The 14,633-nt window shown below is 42.5% G+C and overlaps 1 protein-coding gene across 1 annotated transcript in view; it reads right to left on the bottom strand.

Moving 5' to 3' along the window:
• The window catches only part of pard3ba (par-3 family cell polarity regulator beta a), a 156,936-nt gene that overhangs the window by 97,761 nt on the left and 44,542 nt on the right, over nucleotides 1–14,633 (bottom strand). The window contains exons 5-10 of the mRNA XM_062414870.1: nucleotides 13,064–13,146; nucleotides 8,489–8,575; nucleotides 8,203–8,328; nucleotides 4,415–4,899; nucleotides 2,196–2,335; nucleotides 1,424–1,552 (exon numbers count right to left, since the gene is read on the bottom strand). Coding sequence (XP_062270854.1) covers nucleotides 1,424–1,552; nucleotides 2,196–2,335; nucleotides 4,415–4,899; nucleotides 8,203–8,328; nucleotides 8,489–8,575; nucleotides 13,064–13,146 — 1,050 coding nt within the window. The remainder of the gene's footprint in view (nucleotides 1–1,423; nucleotides 1,553–2,195; nucleotides 2,336–4,414; nucleotides 4,900–8,202; nucleotides 8,329–8,488; nucleotides 8,576–13,063; nucleotides 13,147–14,633) is intronic.

Below are 14,633 nucleotides of genomic sequence, written 5' to 3' on the forward strand. Positions count from 1 at the left end.
TACAGTATATCATTGCACTTTATGCTAAGTACAGTATGTGCTTTTGTGTTTGCATGTGATTATTCAGCTACTTTTAATGATGAACTTTTTGTCTATTGCGGCTATTGCATCTGTGGATTTATGTTTAAGGGCTGGCATATCTGAAATCAATGACACAGACTCTCCAGAGTGCATGAGTGTGGTGTTATATGTGCGTCTGTAAATAAGCGAGAGTGTGTGTGTGTGTGTGTGTGTTTGCTTAGAGGACATCAAACTGGCTTTGAGGTGGAGGACTGTGCTGGAGATAAGAACCAGGTCTCACGGGGGCACCAGCAACTTCAACAGCCTTGATAGAGACAGGAGTGAAGGCTCTCTCTCATTCTGCCATTCTCCCCCCCCCCCCCCCCCCCCCCCCCCATCGCTTTAAGTCTCTCTCTAATGCACAAATACAAGCAACTGTTAGATGAAGACTGTAGAGGCTCTTCAAAGTGCACTTGTTATGCCAAGACTGCTGGGCCATTAATGAGGGCAAACTATTTTCGGAAGCAGTAACTTGGCTGTTTAAAGATTGTGTGATGCTTTCGTCTGTGCACGCATGTGTATGCATGTGTGTGAGCACTCGTGTTCAAGTTTGTATCAAGAGCTGGGGTGTTTAAGAGTTTTTGTACTTGTATGTGTGTGTGAAGCCACTCTAGGTGTGAATATGCATCAGTCACTACAAAGCCCTGCGCGTCTTTCTCGCAGCTCTTTGAAGTAACGGAGAGGGAATAATCAGAATAACCACAGAGGACAGAGGGGAGACAATAGAAGCGCACGGGCAAAAAAAACATCATTTACAGAGAGCGGGTGACTTTCAAGGAGCCACCTGGCTGTGTGTATGTATGTTTAAAAGGGTGTGTTTATTGATAAAATGTCCCCTGTGAGGCGCAGTCAAACTGTGTCAGCTCCGCAGCCTCGATGGTGACCTATGACCCCCGTCGGCTGCTGCAGGTAAACGGTCACTTAACACCCGCAGCGTGTCGATATGCGCTGACATGCTCACACGTTTCCTGCGGGGCCACTGCGGCTCGTGTGTGTGACTTCCTCTGGCATCGCTGTGTCAACAAACCAGAGGGGGAAAAGGAAGGCCGGAGCGTGCGCTGGGTGTGTGTCCATGTGGGGTGTTTATGGGCCAAAAGGGCATCGACAGAAAAGGGGTTTGTTCTACAAGAGACTAAAATGAAACTGACACAATGTGCAGGAAATGTTTTTTTAAAAAGTGTAAGAAAGGGTGTGAAGAGGAGGCACAAGAGAGGAGGAAAAAAAGAGCAAAAATGAAGACCACCTGGGGAGACAAATGATAAATAGAAGCAGGAAAAAATGCCTGAAAAACCCAAGGAGAAGAGAGAAAGGACACTGTGTGAGGACACGTATGCTGTGTTTTTGTGTATTCACGCTCTCTTACCAGTTCCCTAGGTAGGAAGATGTCCTCCTGCCGAGCCACCACCACACACACACTCTCTCCCTGTTTGGTGCTGCGCAGCATGGCCACGAGTTCCTCCTGGCTACGGCCTGTCATGTCTACCCCGTTCACCTACACACACACACACACAAAAAAAACACACAGGAGTAGATTAAAGAGGAGTGTATTATCCACTGGCAATGCTCCACTAACACGTATCGAACTGCATGAGCAGGGGATCAGATGTAGACGCTTGGGGTTGATTCACCCAAATTACCAAAATAAAGGCATTTTCTCACTTACCTCTACCGACTGTTTTGCAATTCATCTCTTTCTACCTCCACCATAATCTTGATAGGGACCATTTCTCAGGTAGAAAATAGTTTCACTGAAAACTGTTCTAGTCCAGCTGAGGACCTCGATTGCACATTATTCCAGAAACCAGCACCACTGTATTAAGGTGGAGGCAGAAATCTTTGAGCTCTCATATATCTTGGTAAAACAAAAACAACCTGGATGGTTACATAATACTACAAATAAGACAGGGACCAAAATCACAGTCAGATGCAGAGAGATCTTTGTCTAGAACAGCATTGGAAACAATATAGAAGATATCAAAGTCATCCTAAAATGTGACTGTATGTGGACAGTTTAACCAGCAGGAGCACCATAGAGCTTAATTTGTTCCACTAATGATGATGTTCCTGTTACTGCTACTGTTGAGACTGTTGGTTTTCTACTCTGCGGGAGATTCACAGGCTGAGATCTGTCTTACCTCCAGGATGCGATCTCCGGGCTGCAGGCGGCCATCTTTGACGGCTGCACCGCGCTGCAGGATGTTCTTCACCAGGATTGGTCCTGGCCCGTGGACAGAGGAGTCCCGGGTTACCACGGTGAAGCCCAGACCTTCTGTGCCTGCGGGAAAGAAAGCAGCCTGCGTCACGGTGTGCATTAGGGACATCAATCCCCCTGCAGACGAGACTTAATTATGAATTTTATGACTTTTTAATTTCCTTTTAATTGAATTTCCCAACTCATCTCCCTATTCTGTCACTTTTCTCCTTCTTCACTCACCACAGACTTTTCCCTCTCTACTCCTCTTGAGTCCTGCTGAACCCAATCCCCAATTTTAGCATCTTCCTCCACATTAACTACTGTTTAAGTGCCTGTTTTCCCTTTGGGGGTTTGTTGCTTGGCTCAGCCTCAGAGCCGCCGGGAGAAGGCTTCTCTCCTAGCCGGATTAGACAGACTCTGCCTTTAATTTCACGTGTGAGCAGGCCGAACGGTGGCTGATGAAGGGAGGTAGAGGGAAAAGATGGGAGGAAGGTGGGGATGGAGGGAAGAGAGAGAGAGAGAGAGAGAGAGAGAGAGAGAGAGAGAGAGAGAGAGAGAGAGAGAGGAACCTGAAAGATATAATTCCCTTCTCAAGCTTCCCTCCCTGGGGATGCAACGTGATTTCCACAAAGATTTGCCTTGTGTGTGTGAGCCTGTGTTTATCTGTGTGTATACATTTACAAGTGTGTGTGTGTGTAAGTTTGTGTGTGTGTGTGTATCTGAGGCCACACACATACATGAGCCATCAACCCCCAGAGCCTCCACCCTCTCCCTCTTTCACGGCCTCACAAGCCCCAAGCCATGAGTGAAATGTGCCACGCTCTGTGTGTGTGTGCTTGTGTGTGAGCATTGGAGAGCAAAGCCGGCGTGGCATACTAAAGGCGGTGAGCGATGCTATCTGGTCTCTAAGCTAAGCCTCTGCCTGCCCTACATTAGCGCCTAAACCTCACCGCCTGTCAATCACAGAGAGAAAGAGCTTGTTGCCAAGGGAGAAGGTGTTAGAAACCCCATAATATCCTCTGCTCTGATCTTGCATCAGGTGAAAGGGATAGAGGGAGATGGGGGGGAAAGGAAGTCAAACAAAAGAAGGATGGAGGGAAAAGTAAAAGAAAATGGGAGGGATGAAAAGGTGCTGGGAAAAGAAAGAAACTAACAATAAAACAGTTGTGAATAGGGCTTTGAGCTGGAGCTCAAGAGTGTGGAGCCCAATTTCTTCTATCCTTTAATCTGGATATCTTTTTTGCTTTCTCTGGGTACCTGTAGTGTGTGTGTTTGTGTGTAGCCCAATTACAGCTATCCTTTCAATGCCCCATAACACTACAGGTTGCTAGAACAGAGCCTATTCACACTCCTAAGAACCTATTCCCATGCTATCAACACATCAGCGCTCCAGCACTGATGTGTTTAAGAGAGAGAAGAGATAAATCTGCTTGGCAGCCACACTGATTCGGTCTGGGTTCAAATCTAAAAGCAAAACAACCAAACTGTATGTAAGGTTATGTAAGATAAAATCTTCATAGTAAAAAGTTAGTTTCAGTATAAACAATCATCTTTTAGTGGTCCAGAGAGGGAAACATCTGACTTAAATAAATCTAATTAATTAATTTAATGTCAATGTGCTGGTGGGAAAATACAACATCCAGGACTTATAAGTTAGCTGTGTTCACCAGTTATTACATCAGATTAACATCTTGCCTGATAAGACCTATATGGATTTCCTGCAAACACCATGTGGATTATCTTGATTCTTGCCACCAATCCTTTTCATCATTTACGCAGATGCAAATGCATATTTTAGTTTTTACTACATAAACATTGTTTTGTGGAAATTTAGAAAATCAAAAGGTCAAAAAATCCTCATCTATCTAATCCACCACCCAAGCAATAGGAAAACATTTAGACACATGAAAACAGTTCCAATGTGTTAATCAATGATAAACAGCTATACATCATTATTAATTTAAAGCTATATTCCAATGTTTTAATATTGCTTTTATAAATTTGCAGAACTTCAAGGAACAAGCGTATCTTGACTTGTGAGTGAAGCTCTAAAAAGAGTCTTTGATGTGTAAAAATCTGTGCAGTTTCTCTTCAACTTTCACCCAATGTTGGCTGACTGTTGTAATTGGAAACTAAATGGGTATTCAGCTGAATATTTACCTTTCTTTAGATCAATTTTGATCCTTTTGCCACCCTTCTTGCTGGTGAGGTTGGCCAGGCCAGGTACAACAGGGCTCCTACTGGTCAGTGGGCTCTGGCTTCGGGTCCTAGGTGTCGGGGAGGAGCTTGCTGCCATGGCAGGAGGTGTGGGAGAGACTCTCTCCAAGGAGCCATACCCAGGCTGGGGCTCCACTGGTGGTGGGTTAACAGCAGCTGGCTCTGGGGTCTTGGCACGCGTGTCCGGTCGCCTCACTTCTAGTCTGGCGTTTGATTTGGAGTCTTGTCTGAGTTGTTCTGGCTGATTGGACTGGTCGGTTTTAGCACGGACCACCATTGGACTCTTTGCTTTCAACGCAGACTCTTTACCGTTGCCGGAGAAAAGCTGACCTATCAGGCTCTTCTCGTAGCGTGGCTTGTTGGCAACAGGGACAACCTCAAGATGCACAAAAGAGGAGGACATGGCCAGCCGGAACACTTCCTGTGACCTAGAGGAAGAGGAGAAATGGGGTTTAGCAGCGTGATAGGGTATATATATACACATTCTGGGCTTTAGATGTTTATGTCCCTTTTAAATGAAGCACTTGGTGTATGTAATTTCATTTTTTGTAAAGCACTTTGAGCTGCATTTATTGTAAATGTGTGTTTGGAAATAATGAAAAGCCATCTTAACTGGAGCCATCACCACACCAACCAGTTCACCAGTTTTTGAAACACTAAGAAACTGTAAAACAGCAAGACACCACAAAAGTCAAGAGAAACACGGAGGGGAAAAGTTGCTATAAAAAAAAAAGAGAATGAAGAGGGTGAATGAGGCTTGGGTGTCTTTAATGGAGCTGTATTTCAATTTGGATCAAGCACATAGTGACTCCTCCAGCTGGTTTGGGACACTCTGGTCCCTATCAGATGTGGGAGACCTTACAGCAGGCTCCTATTGCAGCTTTAATAGACTATTATCAGCACAACGTCCACATAACACGACACAGCGGGACGCAGTTAAATGGACCCATTCAGCTCTGCCACACAGAGAGGATGCAGAAAATAGAGAAAGAACAGGGACAGGAGGCTGTAGGTGTTTGTGTGCTGGAGAGAGGAAAGAATTAGGAAGAAAGAGAGAGAGAAAGAGAGACATGCATTCTTTTGTGAGAGAAGATGTGGTGAGATAACGCAGGCAGGGAATGAGGGGGATTTGTCTTTGGCTGATAGAGGATGCAAACTGAGTGACAAGTGAGGTATCTTGCTGCAGTGGTGGTGGGTGAGTGGGAGTATACACACACACACACACACACACACACGCATAGATACAAAAACAAAGGAGACTTTATTTTTCAGTTTTTGGAGCTTTTGTTTTAGTTCCTAATCACATCCCGACAGACGCATAAGGAAATGAAGACGCTCTTCTCCGGTGTTGGGTTCCAATAGCTGGTTCTGTTTTGATTTTCGGTGGCTAACAAATCTCTTATCGCATCTTTTATCTCATCACTTTTCATATTGTTTGTATGCATTAGCAAAGACCAGAGCTGCTGGTGCTGCTGGCTGCCACTTGTATCAGTTGAAATGATACACATCACCACTGACAGATAATATTGTTAACTTGTAATTAAGTAACTTGCTGAAATGTCAAAATGAAGCTCTGCCATTGTTTGGTTACTAGGCTTTCTTCAAGTCTAGTGTCTGAAAAGAAGAACCACCGTTGTCTAACATCACTTTATCACCATGAGTGGATTGTGTTTTTTTGGTTTCTAAAACAAACAGTCTTTTCTGATGGATATTTCAGGAAAATCTCCCAATTAAACATTAATACATGCAGTAAAACATCAATATTTGATCATACTTAATAGTCCGGATAATAACCGCACATTTGGAGGAGGTAGGCCATGAAAAATGAGGCTAGCCGTTATTTCCACTGACTACCTTTTTCCAGAGCTTTCAACCACACAGCAGATATGCAGATGCTAAATTAAGTCAGTCAAGAGACAGACAGACAACACCAGATGTCTGACACGGTATCGCCTGCAACTGGGTCAAAGGTCATTGATGTGGAGTCTATGTATGGGCAGATATAAGTCAAAAGAATTTGAATCATCTCATATTTTAATATGAATTTCCCAACTTGAATAATTGCATTTAAAAACTGAATTTCAATCACATAATTTAAATTTGTATTGTTTAACTTGAATAATTGCTTTGAAACCACTGGCGGTTCAGACCAATGGGCAGCCCATGAGGATTCTCGCATGATCTTGTGAATCCAGCTGCTTGGAAAGGTGAGACAGTGATAGACAGATGGTCCATCCAATCACCTGCCAATTTTTTTTTTTAGAGTGCCTGCTGCCCTTTTCTAAACAGTTTCCAAGGACGACTTTATCAGATGGTTGATTAACAAACCCTCTGATTTGCCAGCTTAGTGTTTTCTCTATTCTACACAAAAACTGTAGTTTTACTGTATGTCTTGCCTTTGAGGAGAAAAGTTACTTTGACTTTTGTGCATGTTCCATCGCCATGGTGACATTTTGGCCTGAGTGGCCTTCTCTTAATACTATCATGTCATAAATGCATTGGGTTAAGTTTTTAAGTTGTGCTAAAATTCCCTTCAAGATTCTCTGAGCACATCATCAGTTTTCAGCATGCTGAAGTGAGACCAAAGGCTCGATTCACAGGTTTGTAGAATATAAATAAATCTGTGAATCTGCACTTGAAATGGGCTGACTTCTTTGCAGTTTATCTTTCACACCAAGTCATTACTATGTCTGACTGTCTTTAGGCCGTTGCCAGCTGTCACCTGCTGCTGTCCCTGCTGTGTGGGTGAGTGGGTTTGCTCAGGTCTTTGTCAAACAGACTCAAATTGTAATACGCTGAGGGTAGCCTGATGCAAGATCTGTATTCTTAGAGAACACCATTTCTCCAAGGGGAGTATCAGTGAGAGAACAGAAACTGAACTATCATTCACCCTTTTCTGTGTTGGACCACAGTCAAGCAGTGACTCATTCATCAGGAACAGTCCTAATTGTTTGTTTTAAACTAGAGCTGCAACGATTAGATGATGAACAGAACAGAAAATGTATTAGAAACTATGCTTACAAATATTTTAGTAGTTTTTTAAAGTAAAAATGTCGGCAGGTTGCGCACCGTTTCCTTTCAAAGAAAAGGAATACATCTTATTAGCATGACTTTGGCTCTCTATTGTCTCAGTGTCTGTCATCAGACTTACTGATGCTACCAGAAGACCATAAGATGAAGCTGAAAGTGTTTCTGCCATGTTTATAAAGACCACTGGAACTTTTAAATAGTTTAGAGCTGCAACAAGTACTTGATTAATTTTAATAATCAATCTATAGGAAATCATTTGCTAACTATTTTGATAATCAATCAGTCTTTTCTTAAGAAAAAGGGCAAAAATTCTCTCGCTTCACCTTCTCAAACATGAATATTTTCTCGTATCTTTGGGGTTATGGACTGTTGGTCAGAACAAAACAAGACATTTGAGGTCGCATCTTGGGCTTTGGGAAATGACAACTGACATTTTTCACCATTTTCTGACATTTTAAAGACCAAACTACTATCGATCAATCCAGAAAACAACTGATTGATTCATTTATAAAAAAATAAGTTGCAGCCTCATTGAGTAAATGTGTGATTTAATGCTGGCCTCAGTTTTGACAAAATGCTATCAAACAATAGCCATACTAGTCTCTTTGAATCTGTTTATGTTTTGCTATTAAATCCATGAAACTTATTTACAGGCGTACACAGACACACCTTCCTGCTAATCCAGGCCTCAGAGTACTTACTGTGCAAAGGTCTTGTCCAGGAGTGTTGTGTCGTTGATTTTGACGATACACTCGTCCTGCTGGAAGAGATTCTCTCTCTTGGAGCGACTATTTTCCTCAATGCCTTTAATGAGGAGGCCCAGCATCCTTGAGAGCAGGTAAACATATATATGATTACATGCCAGCACTTGAATGTTTTTATGCATTTCTATGAGTCAATATTGCCATCTTCATTTCTGTAAGAATGTCTCGATTGATTACAAGTGGGTTTGGGGGGAATAGTGTGTGTATCTGTGTGTATGCTTACCGTCCACTAAGAGAGGAGCAGTAGGGGACGACATGGATACCCAGAGGCCCCCGGTTGCATTGAAATTCCACTGTCCTTGTGTGGGTGCTGCCAACAAAATACAAAGTTAGCATCAAATACACACATAGAGACATCTGAAAAGTTATTATAAAAAAGGACTACACAATGTTGTGCAGAAAATCATAAACACACAGATACTGTCATACACAGCTTTACACACACTCTACCAACCTTTCTATGTGCAAGCACTTCAAAATCAATTTGCATTTTCCTCCGGGCTACACAGATAGGGATACAAATTAGCTTACAGGTAGTCCTGCCAAACATCAGAAAAATGTGAGTGTGTGTATCTCTCTGTGTGTGACTGGGACACAGGTGGTTACTTCACCCTTTATCTACCTGCTTCTCAAACTACCCAATCTAGCCGGTGGACAAAAAAAAAGAAGAAGAAGAGAGCGTGAGATAAAAGAGAAAGGCAGACAGAGATGAAACAGAACGAGCTTCTCTAATAATCTCTGTGGAAGTCTGAACTCTGGCTTTTAACAGCACATAAACAAGGACAACACAACTAGAGATAAAGAAGAAGAGAGGCTGCTTTTGATATTGGATAGTTAAGAGAAGGGACCAGCATGATGGAGGCGTCGTAGAAAAAGAACACAGGAGACCACCATCATCGTTTGTTAATACTACAACTACAGATCGTTTCTGTTATCATTAAAGTTATATACTAGTACATAGTGCGTGTGTTCTTTAAGTTTTAAGCGCTGTTAACTGAGAAATTACTGTAAAAATCATTGAACTGAACTTGACATATTTGAATTATCTACTAATAGCATACTGTAGCTAAAAGTATTCATGTTTTTGCCTTTGCTATGGAGACTCATGAAGAAATATTGAGATTGACTAAATATGGTTAGTTATAATCTGCATTGGGATCATTTTGAAGTGTCCTTTTACTTTTACAACACTATGACCTATATTGCTACCAATGTGTTTAGGGAAATATTCTAAGTCCCTTTGGACAACAGTGTCTGTCAAATTGATGTAATGTACAGTAATGTTTGTGTTATGAGCAATAAAAACGTATAAGCTGCCAAAGAAAACTTTCAGATAGTTCAAAGGAAGTGAAAACAGCTACCAGGAGTAAGAAAAATCTGCTACTTTTAAAAGTCATGTTTTGATTGTACAGAAGAAAATACATCAGCCTCACTTTGCCTTGATTAAAAATATTGATGCTCATTACTATAAAAGAAAAAAATAATATTAAGAGTGAATAATACATTGCTTTAATTTAGTTGGTTTTGTCCAGAGTTACTTACAATAAATACATTCAACCACCATGGGAGCAAGCGCTAAAAATCCAGTGACACTACTTACAGGGCTGATGGACATGTGTCACTGTGAAGGCTTTGTTGTGGTTCAGCAGACATCTTGATCTACATGCCAACCAGCCACTTCATCTTTACAGAGATCCATTTTTAAAAATTGGCCTCTAAAGAATGTTTCTCATTCTTGCATTTTCAGATCCCGTCTAAGACATTCTTTCATCCTATGAATTGAATGAGAGGAGTCACAAAAAAATAGCAATCTCAGATGGAGGCCAAAAATGTGAGGGGATTTTTTCTCCGGAGCTTGCCAGCATAGCTTTTAGAAAAGCTACAATGCAAGAAGGGAAAGATGTGATGAGGTGTCTCACTGGGGTTAAAAACAAGGAAGCAAGTCTGAGAACAAAAGGACTCAAGTTCAGGGTTTATGTGCTATGTAAAGCGCAGTCTGCACGAGCCCAAGGACTAGCTGGGATCATTATAACGCACTCTTCTGTCACTGTCAACCGCCTTTCGTTAACCTCTGCCAGGGTCACACATGTACTGTACACACGCACACACCCAATTTGCATTGTTATTGCTACATCTATTGCATCCTCACAAACACCATCAGTCACATTCCTCTAAATTGAATTCACAGATACACACATGCATCAAATTTACATCTATTAGAGAACACAGTTACATCTAAATTACATGTGTGCACAAGCCATGGACTACACACACACACAAAACTCTTTGAATTCACTTTAAGTGACTGTAAACAATCAGACCAGGACAGGATACACACAGGTACAAACCTGGCTCTGAATGATGTATATTCACACAGTGTGGGTGGTGTGAACACGAACACACACACACACACACACACACACACACACACACACACACACACACACACACACACACACACACACACACACACACACACACACACACACACACACACACAACACACACACAACACACACAACACACACACAACACACACAAACACACACACAGCTTCAGCCCATTTACATTCATCTAAAAAACAAACAGAAACACAAACAAGCTCATCAGAGGCAGCCGCAGCTTGTTAGAGCCGCACGCTAATATGCAGAATAGCTCTGCTCACCCATTTTAGCATCCCACTGACACAAACACAAACAAACACAGTCACTCCACTGGGGGGAGAGAGAGGCGAGGGACAGTGGGACGGATGAAAAGAGCAACAAGGAGTGAGACAGATGGAGCTCCCACTCTTGGTTGACTTCCCCTACATCAACGGAGGCCGAGTGCCTAACAAACTCGCGGCCGGGACTCGCTGAAAATGTGCCCTCGCTCGCTCACCGTGGCTTCCTCAACTGCCAACCATCTGTTACCATGGCAAACTATCTGTGAGAGCCGTGCCTCTATTGTATCATAGTGCTGTCAAGACACCACTGTACTGTAAAATGCTGAAAAATCACCATCTGTCACTCTAAGCCAAGTCTTCTCCTGAGCGCCCGCAGTTATTCTAGAGAGAACTATTTTTCTAATTTAAAAATCCAGTCGGCTGCAGAGGACGACGCAAAATTATCGGTGCTCTTGTCACAGGCTTGCTGGACGAGACAGGTGAAGGGCTGGGATGGCAGGGGTTAATTGTTGCCATGGCTACCGCCTGACTGACAGCCTGGGGAAATGAAGATAAAACTCCTATCATGCCAGAGGTCTGCGAGTGCCATGCCCAGAAACAAAAAAGGTGGAGGTTGCCATGGTGAGGTGTTTGTGCCCGCCCACGTACAACGCGCTCATTCACCTGTACACATATGTGCACGTGCACGCACACACGAGAAGTGAGTCAAGCTTCAACAGGCCAGCCTTCAGTTTGTATTTGATGCTGTTCATAGAAAAAACAGCACAGATATTACTCAGCTCACAAGTTAAATAAATGACAGCCACATCTACAATATCCTTTGGTAGAGCTGAAGCCATGAATTGAATAGTTGATTGACAGAAAATTAATTGAAAATCCCTATCAAAGTCAGTTATCAAGCCAAACTTTTCTGATTTCAGTTTTTCTAATGTGAGGATTTATCTTCATTGTAAATTGAATATTTGAGTTTCAGACTATTTCAGTACAAAATAAGACATTTGAAGATATCACCTTGCGCTTGAGGGAAATGTTGACATTTTGTCTCACATCTAATACATACAAGGGGGACCCAGAAATTCCTGACATTGTTAAATAAAAACTATCATTATAAATCTTTCAGAATTACTTTTCAAAGTACTCTCATTGAGATGTTATAAACTAGTCCCAGCACTTCTTCCATTCCTGGAAAGATGTGCTGTAGACATCTTTTAAACTCATGTGTTCTCAGCATCCTGGATTTCTTCCACAGTGGTGAATCTTCTCCCTTTCAGCCCCAATGTTAGTTTGAGTGAGCTGTAGGCAGACACTACCTAGCAGCAAACCCAGTAACTACTCCTGTGCTTCAATGGCTTGTGAGCATTTAAGAGTCCTCCCTTGTAGATGACATGAACCCCAGTCATAAAACTGTTTTTGTACTTCTTCTATTTATCTGACTTGATAGTTTGTTATTGGTATCAAATATGGCACTACAATACAGCATGTTGTCATAATCAGAGCTACTGTATTAGATAATAAGGAAAGATTTGATGTGAAAAGTTGCAAGGTTTGTGATGACTTTTGTAAACACTGAATTTTGTTCTTAATCACTAAATCATCACTTATCTAAACCAAACACATAGCTGTTCTCCACTGATTTAAATTGAGCTATGTTCTAAATTCTATGTACTTAGATCTTTCAGAAAATATGGAAGACATTTTTGCTTATTTTTTCTTTTGGCCATCTTGTTGATGTCATTGATTCTCGTTTTTAGTCTGTACATTTTATGGAAAGAACTGTGAACGTTTTTAAATGAAATCTGGTTCCCTTGTGGTCATACACTACAAGGCACAAATGGCAATAATGAGAGTAAAAACTACTCATCATGTCTGATCACAGGAGAGAAAGATGAGGAGTAATTCCCCTCTTACTCTTGGACAAAACTCACCTCTCTTTCCAGCTGACAAATAACAGACTATCCCACACACCTCATAATGGGACACACACACACATCCATGAGACTGTTTAATCCAGTCAGTCTGTCAGGATGTCAAACAAAGACTGGAGTGTTAATCCTAGTCTCCATCACTGCACCACACTATGATCTATGACATGTCCGCTGCCATATACACACCTGCACACACACACACACTTACCTGAAGTTAACCCGGCTCATGCTGGCGGGGTTGTCGTCTGTGTGCAGTCTTTCCACAGCTCCTTTCAGTACATGGTTGATTTCCTGTAAAAGAGAAAGACAAAAAAAGAAAGGAGTCAACAAGGTGAATATAGCTGCTGTGACAAATTAACAGTTTCCTGGTTTTACACGGACACTAAAAAAACAAACACTAGCCAGCCGGCAAATGCAAGGAGGCCCGTCGTCAATTAGCAAAACAATCTAAAGCCGCCATCCATCACCTTTGCTGACAGCGAAGAGAGAAAGAGCGCCGGACGCTGAGCTCCAGACCACGCGCCGCTGTCCTTCCTTCACTCTGTCTATGTATATTTCTATCTATCTACCTCTCCCTCCCCCTCCCTCCATCCCTGCCCTGTGTCAGACGAGGCTCTATATTTAAGTCGGCAAAATCAACAACCCCGGGGCAAAGGTATAAAAACAAAGAAGGGAGAGACAAATGTGGAGAGAAGGAAAGAACGAAAAAGCCTCAAACTGTTGCAAGACGCTCAAACACACTCGAGGGGTGGGAAAGAAAAATTGCCCCAAATCGCTAAAGACAAGAAGGGTGCAATTAGGTCCTTCTGGCTTGTCACTTTCATTGTGTCACCAGTACTAATGGTTAAAAAGCTCCCGCCCACCAGCCCGCTACTTAGCAACCCCCCGCCCCTCCCAGCCCTACACACCCATCTCCCCAGTGGACCCCCTGTCACACACAGAGTAAATAAATGCATTATAACGCTCACACACCCTCACACACACTACCTGCAAATATTACCTCCACATATCGACCCTGCAGAGCTGCAAATATAAAAATATTGTATTTGTGAACACACACACAAACATATGCTGCTTGCATAAATAGTGACCCACTTATCTGGGCAGTGTGAGATTACCCCACAATGGAAGCGTATGTGTGTGTGTGCGGGGGCAGAAAGAGGAGCGGGAGGCTCCATTGTTGCTGTGCATCTTCCCGCAACGCCATTAGCTAACATCCACAAGCGAGACAGTCTTCTCCCACTACAGTGCATACACACAGGCAGCTGCAGAGTCAGGTACTGACACATAGCCTTTGGGAACATAAAGCTGCCAGGAATGCAAGTCAACACATGTATACACACATCAAAAACACACTTGCACTTGTTGTACATCGAGTTAAACAGGAATTGTACCGTGTACCCTTGTATTTCTGCTTCACTACTAGTATAGTACATGTATTATGTAAGATATGGCATGTGAGGATGTATGCACACATACACACAGACACAAACCTGTAAAATGAAGGGATAACGCCATAATGCCCAGTGTGAATCTAATCCCTGATTGAGAGCACCCCTGTTTATCGAGACATAAAAACAGCAGCTTTCCTCTTTGGAAGCCATGCTGTGCTCAGCCAATCAGCTCGCCAGGCTCACCGCTTGCGTCTCAACACACAAAGACAAAACGTTAGTGCCATCCACATCCCTCTATGTACATCTACTGCTTGCTTTGTGTGTGAAACGATGGAACCTTTACTTCAGATCACATTTGTAGGGTTGTTTTTGTAATGGATTTGT

Source organism: Scomber scombrus, chromosome 24 (genome assembly GCF_963691925.1).
Source record: "Scomber scombrus chromosome 24, fScoSco1.1, whole genome shotgun sequence".
NCBI classification, from domain to species: domain Eukaryota; kingdom Metazoa; phylum Chordata; class Actinopteri; order Scombriformes; family Scombridae; genus Scomber; species Scomber scombrus.